This window comes from Protobothrops mucrosquamatus, unplaced genomic scaffold (assembly GCF_001527695.2).
Source record: "Protobothrops mucrosquamatus isolate PMUCROS unplaced genomic scaffold, P.Mucros_1.0 scaffold24, whole genome shotgun sequence".
Lineage (NCBI taxonomy): Eukaryota > Metazoa > Chordata > Lepidosauria > Squamata > Viperidae > Protobothrops > Protobothrops mucrosquamatus.
Window position 1 is genome coordinate 1,259,556 of NW_015386409.1, and position 12,204 is coordinate 1,271,759.

At 38.5% G+C, this 12,204-nt stretch overlaps 1 protein-coding gene across 1 annotated transcript in view; it reads right to left on the bottom strand.

Moving 5' to 3' along the window:
* The window catches only part of PODN (podocan), a 14,073-nt gene extending 6,629 nt beyond the window's left edge, over nucleotides 1–7,444 (bottom strand). Inside the window, 4 exon segments of the mRNA XM_015810889.1 lie at nucleotides 4,223–4,297; nucleotides 4,854–4,947; nucleotides 6,210–6,478; nucleotides 7,419–7,444. Of these exon segments, the coding sequence (XP_015666375.1) occupies nucleotides 4,223–4,297; nucleotides 4,854–4,947; nucleotides 6,210–6,473 (433 nt within the window). The 5' untranslated portion in view covers nucleotides 6,474–6,478; nucleotides 7,419–7,444.
* Nucleotides 7,445–12,204: the final 4,760 nt, after the last annotated feature.

The following is a 12,204-nucleotide window of genomic DNA, read 5'->3' on the forward strand; positions in this document are numbered from 1 at the left end:
ATCCTTGCCTTTCCTTCAGAATATTAAACGGCTATTTGTTCCAGTGAGGAAAGGTATTATAAAGCTGCTTGAGTTATCTCAGAATCAAGGATTTCTACCTTCCTCTCTAATACTAATAAATATCAGTGTGGAATGCAGTTAAGCTTTCACTTGGAAAGCTATGCTTATTGGGCTCAATGCATATATAGGAAGGACAGATTGAGAGAACAAATATATTTTGTACAGTTTATGTGTCCTTCTTCCATAAATAGTTGAGTCTTCTTTCTTAGGCAAGTCCCAGCAAAACCAAGAGCTTGGGAACAAATTCTCCTAAACATTAATTCCACAATCCCTAGCAGAATGCAACATAAATAGGCCATAACTTTTTTTTTTTTTTTTTTGCAGAAGGCTGTTTTTCAGGCTATCTTTGAGAACTAGCTAAGTGCTTCTGACTCTGTTGTAACCTTGTATGGATGTAATAGAGAAACTATGATGACTATTTAACATTTATTTTGGGCCAGTTATGCACTGAAAATTGGGGGGGGGATAAAAATAATAAAAGAAATACAACGCATATATAGAACGGCCTTCTAGTATTATTTTGCTTGCCAAGATCTATTTTAAAAAAGAAAAGAAAAGTGTTTTTCTAATATAGTCTTGTTGCAAGATTTCCAAGGGTTGACTGGTTGATTTTAAGTTGATAAGTATTTACATAACATTTCATAGGGAAATATTATTCAATTGACTTCAAAATGCATTCAATAATCATTGCACATTGAAGGCATGTGATAATTGGTGGAAATAAAATTAGGAAATGGGAAGAGGACAGCCCAGTAAGGGCCAAGCAAGCTAGAATTCTATTTTGGGAGCATTTCATCCATTTTGATGCTGGCTCCACTTCAGTCAGAGAATCCCATCCCCTGAAGAGGCCAATGAGACAAACTCAAGATCATTTAGTCATTTCAGTCCAAGACTCAATTTTGGAATCCAAATTAAAGTATTTACTATTCTTGACAGGTGGCTGTCCTCTGCTTGAACAAGTATACATTATATACTAGTTAAAGTCAGAGGGAGATTCCACTTTGTATATGATGTCCACTTCTGGTCTTAATATTTTTTTTTTAAAAAAAATAGACAATAGCAATAACACTTACACTTATATACCGCTTCATAGTGCTTTACAGCCCTCTCTAAGCAGTTTACAGAGTCAGCATATTGCTCCCAATAATCTGGGTCTTCATTTTATTGATGTCAGAAGGATGGAAGGCTGAGTCAACCTTGAGCTGGTGAGGTTTGAACTGCCGAACTACTGGCAATCGGCAGTCAGCAGAATTAGCCTGCACTACTGCATTCTAACCACTGCGTCCTTTAAGAAGAGCTAAGGGGGGGGGGAAAGCTAGAAGACTGTAAAGAAAGGCAACATGACGGTGATCTCTACAATCTTGACTCATATAGACTGAGAGATTCTTTCTACATTAAGATCCAAGTTATTCATGAAAATGTTGAAAAGTACAGCTTGCAAATATCCTTATTCATCAATGCTACATTAAATTTAATCTAAATGTTTTTATTTTACTGTGACACCTAAATGCACATTATCATAAAGCCTTTTCTGTAGTTTTATAACCAAGGCTAGGCATGTAATGATTCACTGGGGAGGGCAATAACTCCAGCCTATGCCTGTTACTCTGCTGGAGATGAATTTCAGCTAAAGCCTGAAAATATATTTCAGTCTCTTAATCCTGAATATGTAAAGCAATATTTTTTTGGTGTGTCTCTGACATTTCATCGAATTCTCTTTTCAACAGGTTTGCTTTTATTATTTGGATGCGGTTTTCTTTTGCAGCACCAGCAGCACCAGGAAAGACCAATGATAGCTATTCTATCTCATAGAAAAAAAATTGGACACAAAAGTTCTGGAACATTAGTCATAGCCTGGCTTGGATTTTGCTTTGATGAAGCCCTCTTCACTGCCAAAAGTGTTACATGGAAAATTGTTGTAAATGAAGGAAAGGACACGATGTTACTAGATAAGCAGTTTGGTATAGCAACTCAACAATAACAGTGCACATTGTTTGAAAAAGAAACTTTTTCTTTATATGATGATGGCTATCCAAATTCTTAACTATCAGCTACCAGCAAATACTGTGGAGCAGTGGGGTTTCCAAAGAGTTATGCAGACTTTCATAACTGAACTCCAAAATTAAGAATGTTTCCTTTACTTATCACTGAGTTATGTTTTGACCAGGCCGGTACATAAACCAGTTAAATAACATTAATAAATAAAATAAAGCATTGGGCTAGAATAGGAAGGTTTGGCCCATGCAGAGACTGGCAGGAAATTAGCTAGTGAGGAAAAAAATATATATTTAATGTATATATACATTATATAATATAATATAATATATTATATTATATTATATAATAAATAATATAAAACATTATATAATAAATAATAAATATATTTATTAATCAAGAACTTAGTGCTAAAGATAGAAAATTATAGAATATTATAAACAGAATATAATAGGTCCTGAGGTTTCAATATGATGCTTGTTTTGCTGCATTACTGTAATTAGATATTTTTTTCTCATAGAGGAACTTTAATAATAATAATAATGATGTTGGAAGAGACCTTGGAGGTCATCTAGTCCAACCCCTCATCAGGCATGAAACCCTAAAGCACCATGGCCTGGCACCAGTCTGCAGCATGCCAGAAACTGGGCCACGCAAACAAGCGAAGCCCCATCCGTGGGATGCAGGCAGCACGCGAAACCACGCGCTTTCCGGTCCCTGGAAAAAAACTCTCTCCACGGAACCGGTCCCTGGTGCCCAAAAGGTTGGGGGCCACTGCCCTAAGGCTCTTAGCCTGACGTGCCCCTGGCCAAAATAGCACCTGAGCTAGAAAGGTAATAATAATACGCTCGCTTTATGCTGATCTAAGCTCAAATCATATGATTCAAATACCAGTGTTTATGTAACTTCATTTCCTGGACATTTCAAATAAGGCAGCAGTTTTCTCCCCTCTCTTGAAATTCCCCAGAGAGACTTGTGACTCCTTTTTAACTGGATTCTTTGAGCAGAGGCTGAACAGCCCTCTGCTGGAAATGTTTTAAATCAGATTCTTGCACTCAGAAAGGAGTTGGACTTAAATGCCTAAATGGCCCTGTTGATTATTTCTATCAATTCTATCAATTTAATGCTATCAAATTAAGGGAATAGTTTGTGGTCAAGGAACTCGGCAACACAAAAAAATCTTCCAAAGCTGCAACAATTGTTGGATGATTATTTGAATCCATAATTTCCACACCTAAGATTTCAATACTTGATCTAACTTGATCTAACCCAGTGGTTCTCAACCTTTTTAATGCCATGACCCCAACCGGTTGTAAGTCGAGAACTAAACCGGTCGTAAGTCGAGGACTAAACCGGTCATAAGTCGAGGACTACCCAACCGATCGTAAGTCGAGGACTTTCCCTGCCTGGGAGCGCCGCGCATGCATGGTTCCGCCCCCTGTGCCAGCCGAGGCATAGCTGGCAAGCGGCAGAGACGGAGCAGGCCGACCACCAGCTGGCCCAGCCCAAGGGAGGTAAGGCACCCACCGGAAAAGGGGAAAAAATGGCGGACAAAAAAATGGCGGACAAAAAAATGGCGGACAGCCTTGCTTGGCGACCCCCATGAAATGGTCGATCGACCCCAAATGGGGTCCCGACCCACAGGTTGAGAACCACTGATCTAACCATTTTCTAATTTTCTAATGTTCTAATTCATTTTATATATATAACATATACACGAAGATCCTCAAATACAGGAGGAATGATATTAAATACAATGACTTTTCCTCTGAAAGGTAATATAAATTTAATCTCAATGTCACATACGGTAAATTTAAAGAAAAGTCAAGACTTTAATAGGAGAAATTATTGTAGCCTCATGAATTTAGAGAATTGTTTGAAGAAAAATCTGCAACTGGTATGGTTCCTATAGGGAAATGTACTTACATTTTTTACTGATAAATCTCTTCATATTAATAATTTTCATGTTATGTTGCCACTGTTGCCTAGCTCTAATCTAACTACTGTCGTAGCTTCTCTTAATTCCTCAAACTTCAAAGCCACAAAGTTGTACCTGCCAAAGGACTATATCCCAGTTTACTTCCTTTTATTCTGGCTGGGGAATATGGGAATCACCGGGCTGCATAGTGGAGGACATCAAGTTGGGAGAAATAGCAACTTTTGAAACATTTGCTAACCTGGTTATTTGCAAGGTACAGGTAATTCAGATTCTCCAGCTGGTCAAATGTATTCTCTGGAAGCCCTTAAAAGAATATGGATACAGTATTTTGACAATTAGTATCTCACTGATTGTAACCAGTGCAATTTTACCTCCTAAAATATTTTATGCGTGTTATAATATTGGTTACTGCTGGTGCCGGTGTATTACAAAATAGGAACAGAGGATTATCATCCATTTAAAGGCAATCTAAATTAAAGATCAAAGTCTTTGAGAGGAATTTTTTAAGTTGTCTGCCTCACAATTAGGTACATTGGAGCAATAGACTGAGAATGTTAGATACTGTCTTCATAATGCTGATGAGATATTTTTTATTTAAAGTGTATTTTCTTCCAGTTTTGCATCTATACAGAAATGATTCTTTTGCTAATTTTGTGCCAAGAGTGGCGTTGTTGTTTTTTTATCCCCCATTTCCTTTTTTTTCTGATACACAAATAAGTCCTTCAGATTTAGGAAGTGCATCCATTTGCCAGGGAAAAAAAACAGGGCTAGGATATGACATATGGCCAGTTTTTTCTGTAATATTGTCTTTGCTGGCTATCATATTTACTTTTAAGCTATTTTGGATTTTCCACCTTACCTTTGGATGTGAGTCTGTTGTTTTGTAAATTCAATGTTTCTAGCCAAGGGAGACGTGCAAGCTGTTCTGGAATGATTTTTTCTATCTGGTTGTTCTAAAAGAAAAGATGCATTAAAAATAAAAGATATTAGCTGAAAGCATTTGATCCCTAGTTAACTTCATTGGAGAAGTTTTTTTGAAACAACAGGATTGCCTGAGTGGCAAGGAGACCACCCTTGAATGTGCTCATACAGCAATATAGTCTTCAAATTACAACAATTCGTTTAGTGACTGTTCAACGTTACAATGGAACTGAAAAAAGTGACATGACCAGTTTTCACACTTACAACCGTTGCAGCATCCCCATAGTTACATGATCAAAATTTGGATGCTTGGTCACTGGGATTATACCATATTTATGACAATTGCACTGTCCTGGGGTCATGTGATCGTCATCTGTAAACTTCCTAGCCAACTTCCGACAAGCAAAGTCAATAAATTGGAGACGTCAGATTCACTTCATGATCATATGGTTCACTTAACAACTGCAGTGATTTTCTTAACAATTATGGCAAAAAGGGGTCACAAAATGGGGCAAAACTTGCTTAACAACTGCTTTGCTTAACCAGGGAAATTTGGGGTTCATTGTGGCTGTAAGTCAAGGACATCTGTTCAATTTTGGCTGTGTCTGCAATAGGCCTATTAAAATAGGGCCAGGACTGAAAGAATTCCTCTGAATCCACTCAAAAGCTTAGGCATAGTTATTCATTATGTTGTTACTGTTATTATTCCTAGTGATTTGTAGCACTTTGGATAGGAAGGCAAAAAAATATGATTTAGAGCAGGTGTGAGTGAAATTTATCACCAATTTGCAGTTTACTAACTCTGAAATTTTCCTCAGGATTGGGCAAGTGCTCTTCCACCCTTCCACTTTTTGTGCAAATGATACAAAAGCAACAAGTATCTTAGATCAAAGTGCACTTTGCCAGGTTAAATAGACTTTAATTACAGCTAGTCCTCTTTAGCAACTGCCTTGTCTAGCAACCATTCCCAGTTATGACAGTGATGGAAAAGTAACTTTGCGATCAATCCTTGCATTTACGACCTTTGGAAGATAAAGCAAACAAAAGCTGAAGTACGATCATAAGCATAGTCATGATTTCCCTTAGCGACCAATTATGGTCACTAAACAAGGACTATCTCTAATGAGGTCATGAATGACCCAGTTGTGGTCACTAAACAAAGACTAACTTTACCTCTTTCCCACTAATCAGTTTTGAAAACTCAGTTATAAGCTTTGCAGTGAACAAATGTTATAGATGACTTGGAGGTTTGCCTCATCAAAGAGTTGTCAGTCCTTGTTTAGTGCTCCCATACCTGTAAGGAAAGGTGGCTTGTCATTTCTGGGACATCCATGGGAAATTCCTTCAGTGAAAATCCACCACAATCCACAATTCCTTCTGAGGTGCAGGTGCATTTTTTAGGACAATCTGGAGCCAAGGAAGTATCTTGATGATTGAGTAGCTCAGGAAAATTTTCTGGGAACTCGTTGCTGTTTTTGTTTTTCTGGCCTTGAATCCTGCTGGAGTTAAGTACCAATAGCCACAGCACCGGAAACAGGAATAGGAAGTTCAGGTACATTTCCACTGAAACCAAGGAAACATTACAGTGTATTGGGGATTGCTGCTAGCTATTTTTCATAAATAGGTGCAGTCTTCTATAATGGCAAAACATTTTAACACAAAAAATGGAAAAACAAGTGGACATTCTAAATACACACACACATACATATACACACACATCAATATAAATGGATGCAATACTGAAATGATAGGTTACCTAGATTTTTAAAACATAACAAAATAAGAGCTACTTCTTTAAGAGCATGCCTCCAGGCTCTGCAAGATCCTCATGCTTTTGGCATCAATCTTTCCCTCCTCTGAAGCAACAGCAACTCAGATACCCCTGGGACATGCTTGGGATAAAGAAACATTTGCTAGGTTTCACAAAGAAGGTAATAAAAGCAGGCGAGTTATTCCAATTCCTTTTTGAGTTGAAAAAAAAAATCTTTTTAAAAATGCTTTTTAAAAACCCAGGTTTATATAAAGTGCCTTGTTCAAAGCTTGTCTTCACTTCAACCCTCGGCCAAGACCTCACCAAGGGTTGGCTAAGATCCTTTGACACTCAACCAAGCACAGTATAAAGTTACTAATTTGACGGGTACAACTTTTTGGAAGGGTTTTTTTTTCAGGATCTAAAACAGAACTTCCACTAATCAAATAACAGAATAACTGTATGAATGCAGCTAGGAACGATGTCTCTAGAGTGCTTGGATATGCAAGGAATTGTTTGAAAGTTATCTCCTGGGAGTGGGAGAAGCAATTGGACATGCACAGAAAATAAACAGTCAATGACTCCGGTGCCTTCAGGCCTCTGTTTTCCCCCTTATTGTTTCCTGCATTACTTGCTCGGCATTATCAGGTTATGCAGCTTTGGGTGTTCAGAATGACTTTCCAAAGAGCCCCTGCCATTTACCATCCACAACAACCAGGCAACTACAAAGTTAAACTTCAGAAATAAACTCACCTCAACTTTGTGGACAGTGATGGAAGTATCTGGAAAAAAAAAATTCTCTCTGGTCCCCCCCACCAAAGGCTCCGTTTGCTCATGCCATGGCAATTATACACGCCGAGTGCCGAACACTTTCCCCTTTTCCCGAATCAGAGCCTTTCCAGATGTGATCAGCGCAACTAGAAAGGAAGGGGGGAGAGAGAGGGGGGGGAGGGAGAGAAAGAGAGCAACTTCTCTCCAAAGAGAATTTCCTGTCCTTTTTTATGCAGGAAGGAATTTTCCAAAGTCACCATATGGGAAAATGTAAATGAACAGAATGTGGGAGATAAAATATGAGAGAAATTCATAGCTGTGAGATGAATTCAGTGGCTTGCTTACGCCCAGTCATCTTTATCAGCAGAAGCTCTGGGAATAACAAGCAAAGTGTATAACAGGCAGCCTAAAAAGTGAAGAAAATAATTCTTAAAGCCCTGCTTTTTCCCTATTAGCATTACCATTTGAATATTTTCTGATTTCTAAATCTCAAGCTTGATTCCCACTGACACCAATTACTTTGTACATGGCATATGCTTCTTGAATGTAAACATGGGAAGATATCTTTTTTTTTCCATTGCTTGGGGTTTTCCACTCCACTTGACATTCTCCTCAGTGACAGGTTCACATATTTCACATGTATGTGGGATATAAACAAAGTACATGCCGCCTTATTCACCTCTTTTTTTTCAAAGGAGAACTCAATTTCTTCATGGAACTGAGGCAGCTACTGTTCTTTCAAACACTTCCAGATGAAGTGCAGGGGAAGAGTGAAATACGTAGTTTCCTTTAAGACCAGGTTTAAAATAAGTCAACAAGTTAAATGCCCTTGGATTGACTGACAAGATACTTGTAGGAATTATGCAAATTCTTATCTCAGGCACTAGCCTGAGATTCTGTAACTGTTCTTTCTGAAATCCACTATGTTTATTTGGCTGTGTTTAAATTTCTATTATTTCATCTCCATCACCATTTCTGGATTTTGGTTTACTTTCACTGGATTGAAAATTCATGATTCCCAAAAGGAAAGAGCAAAATGAATGCTTGCATCAAATGTCTTGATTGTTTTATGCAAAACTACTCAGTATGGAGAATGTACTCCACACTTTTCTATTCTGTATGTCTACAGGCTGGAATCCAGGACCATACATGCAACATAGATTTCAGAAAGCAGAATAAATGCATTTATTTCAAGGTTCAGAAAAGTCCTGGGTTTGGGGGAGTGGGAAACTTTTCATCAAAACATGAAACCTTAACCTTTAGACTTTTTTTTCCAGCACTTCCCCAAATATGACATACACTTTATTTTTCATGTTATGATTTTTTTCAGCGTACATTGCTGGTAGTTTCAAAAAAAATGTTGTTATAACTTATTTCTGCCTATCAGGCATTCAAAGTGAGTGTTGTCCCAAAGGTGCTTTTTCAAAAGGCAATTGGACTTTGTTTTTCCTTGGAAAGGAAGGAAAACAAGGAAAAACAAAGTCCAGTTGCCTTTTGAAAAAGCACCTTTGGAACAACCATGATGTGGATGACTGAGAATCTCCATTGACAAAGTGACTGTTGTGCTACTTTCAAAAGCAACTTATGGAAAAGAAAGGGGGGGGAAGTATTTCAGGGCATTACTTTAGCACAAAGGGAACATGAAAGTTTACACATCCCTTTTGTCTACTGAAGCTAGTCATAATATGGATGCTATCCAATGATGGGTTTGGGATTTTTTTCAATGGATTGACAAAGCTGCCTTAAAATTCTATTTTGAATTGAAATTTGAGAATGGCAGGAAAAATGTCTGGCTGGTACCACATAAAATATTTTGTCAGGCTTTTTACCTGGTATACTCCAGATATGATGCTAGCTGGGAATTATGGGAGCTGAAATCACATACTTCCAAAAGTTTTGAGCAGAATGGCTTAGGGGGATGAAAAGATAAGGGAAGGATAACAAGGTGAATCTGAATTTAATTTTGTTTTATTTGGGGAACCATACAAAAAAGAGGAGAGAGTGAGGAAGCCTTAAGAGTAGCTTGAATTATGGGGGATAATCAGATCTGCCAATTAATCTCTGCCACCAGAGTTATTTGCTGAGATGGCTAAAGATCTCAATCAAACAAATAAATAATAAAAATCTCAAGGAACTGATGGTGTGAGAGAAAGAGCTTTTTCATGCAAGAAGTTTGAGCTGCTCCTGGATTGGTTTCACATCCTGTGATCTCACACTGTACTTTTACTTCAACAGTTGAGCCAATTCAATTCTCTCCAAGCTGCAATGGGCAACAAGGAAAAGCTTGGCCTAAAAACTAAGGGAGAAGAAGGAAAATTGATGCTGTTTGTTCTTCCCTTTCTCTTTGGCAGGGAATGTGCACCACGTAAAGTGCAAGATTATGACCTCATTTATTGTTATTTCGTATGTTCCCATTCATTATTTACAAGGTTTAAAGACCTCCCTATTCCAGAAGTTCTAAGAAATGTTCATAATCAGAATGCGGTGCAGAGTAACAATACATCACTCAATCAATAACAGGAATGGCAAAGATATTCCTCCAGCAGCTTAATTAGAAAAATTAAGCCTGAATTTAGATCCAGAAAGCCATATGACAGAGATGAGCAGCTACTAAGAAGGGCTCCTGTTCTTCTCTGAATAGCTGTGAAACTCTCAGCAGAAACTCTCCCCTTATCTGAATCTGGTAGACAGAATGTACTTGGGAAAGGCGATCACTAAGACACCCAGCTCTGAGCTTTCTAAGGATTGATAGATAATAGCCAGTTCCAAAGATGCTTTTCTAAAGGGCAACTGGACTTTCCTGGGTTTTTTTTCCTTGAAAATGTTTCGCTTATCATCCAAGAAGTTTCTTCAGATGTTTTGGATGAGAAGAGAAACATTTTCAAGGAAAATGTTTTTGGAAAAGCATCTCTAGAACAGTCATGACCTGGATGATTGAGAATCTCCACAGACATAACAGTCCCTCGAAACACACCAGTAGCTAATGCAGTGTCATGTCAGTAGATAACCTCTTGTATTTTACCCCAGCTGAACACTCTGGGTGGTCTTCAAGGAGAGTCTGTGATGATGACTGCAGCTTATCCTAGTATAATTCTGGTTTTAGACCTTAGAAAGCTTCTAGAGCTGCTATTTGTCACTCTCAGAATCTCAGAATTATATACATTGCCTTGCTTATTTGGCATCTCATGGATCACCATAAAGTTATGTCCTAGTTTTTGGAACTATATATGTAGTTTCAAAGGCTATTAAGATCTTTATTTCTGACTGTTTGCAGAATATACAATGTGTAGCCTCACGGGTATCTGCTATTGTGTAGTATTTAACTACTTTTCATGAAATCTTTACACCCCATAAGGATAATGAATCAATGGGCAGAGGATGGGAATATGCTACATTTTATGAAGCCAAATTGTATTAATATTGGAGAGATAATCCTCAGTTATTGGATTTCCTAGGTACAACCCTCCTCCCTTGCATTTGTCCTACATTTTTAGACATTAACTTCAGATTTATATTGAAAAGTGTTTTGTTATTGTACTTTGAAAGTTTAAATTAGTAGATTAATATGTGGTTCCTGGGCCCCTTGGAATCCCCCACTGTCAAAATCCAGTGACAAACCACTATACAGTCATGGCATAATATAACACCAATTGTGCAAACAAGATCAGGTGCATTAAATCTTCCAATAAGCTTAATGTATGTAAAACTATCTCAAACCACAGAAATGTTTAAAGACTAAATAAATTAATGGAAAAAACTGGGGGGGGGGGGTAACACCCACTCAGTTTTGGGATTCCGTTTCACTTTTCTTTGCAATCACTGGCAGCCAATAATATTAGAAAAGGTATTATTAAAAGACTTCCAGCCAATGCTAAATTAACCTGTGGCACATTTTTATCACTGGTAGTTCAGAATATGAAGCACCCTGGAAAGTGAACTGCTTCTACAACACAGTATTTAGGAGCTTGTAGGATCCGTCCCTTCTCCAGGAGACAGTGTCTTCTCCCCTTCAATAAAAAAGCAGGCAGTCTCATACTATAGTTTTTTAACTACCTTGGCAGCTAAACAGTCCTGATCATTAATTGATTTTAATGATGATAAGTACTTTAAGTTATATTTGGCCCCCAAAGCAGCTTGGAAGCAACCTGTCTTCAGTGTCAGTTTTGAAATCCAGAACCCTGTTGTGATTCCGTAAACCAGTGGTTCTCAACCTGTGGGTCGGGACCCCATTTGGGGTCGATCGACCATTTCATGGGGGTCGCCAAGCAAGGCTGTCCGCCATTTTTTTTGTCTGCCATTTTTCCCCCCTTTTCTGGCGGGTGCCTTACCTCCCTTGGGCTGGGCCAGCTGGTGGTCGGCCTGCTCCGTCTCTGCCGCTTGCCAGCTACGCCTCGGCCAGCGCAGGGGGCAGAACCATGCATGCGCGGCATTCCCAGCCAGGGAAAGTCCTTGACTTACGATCGGTTGGGTAGTCCTCGGCTTATGACCGGTTTAGTCCTCGACTTACGACCGGTTTAGTCCTCGACTTACAACCGGTTTAGTCCTCGACTTACGACCGGTTGGGGTCACGGTAATATAGTAAATTGAACAATTATTAGAATAATGATTTGTCTGCATAACTGCAATAATGATGTGTCTGCATAATTGCTAGAACAATGATGTAATGCATAATCACTGGGAAAATTCACTGGGAAAGTTCTCTGTCAGTAATATGTGGCAACCTAATGCGCTCTGCACATGGATACTTTGTATGTAGCAAAACCTTCCA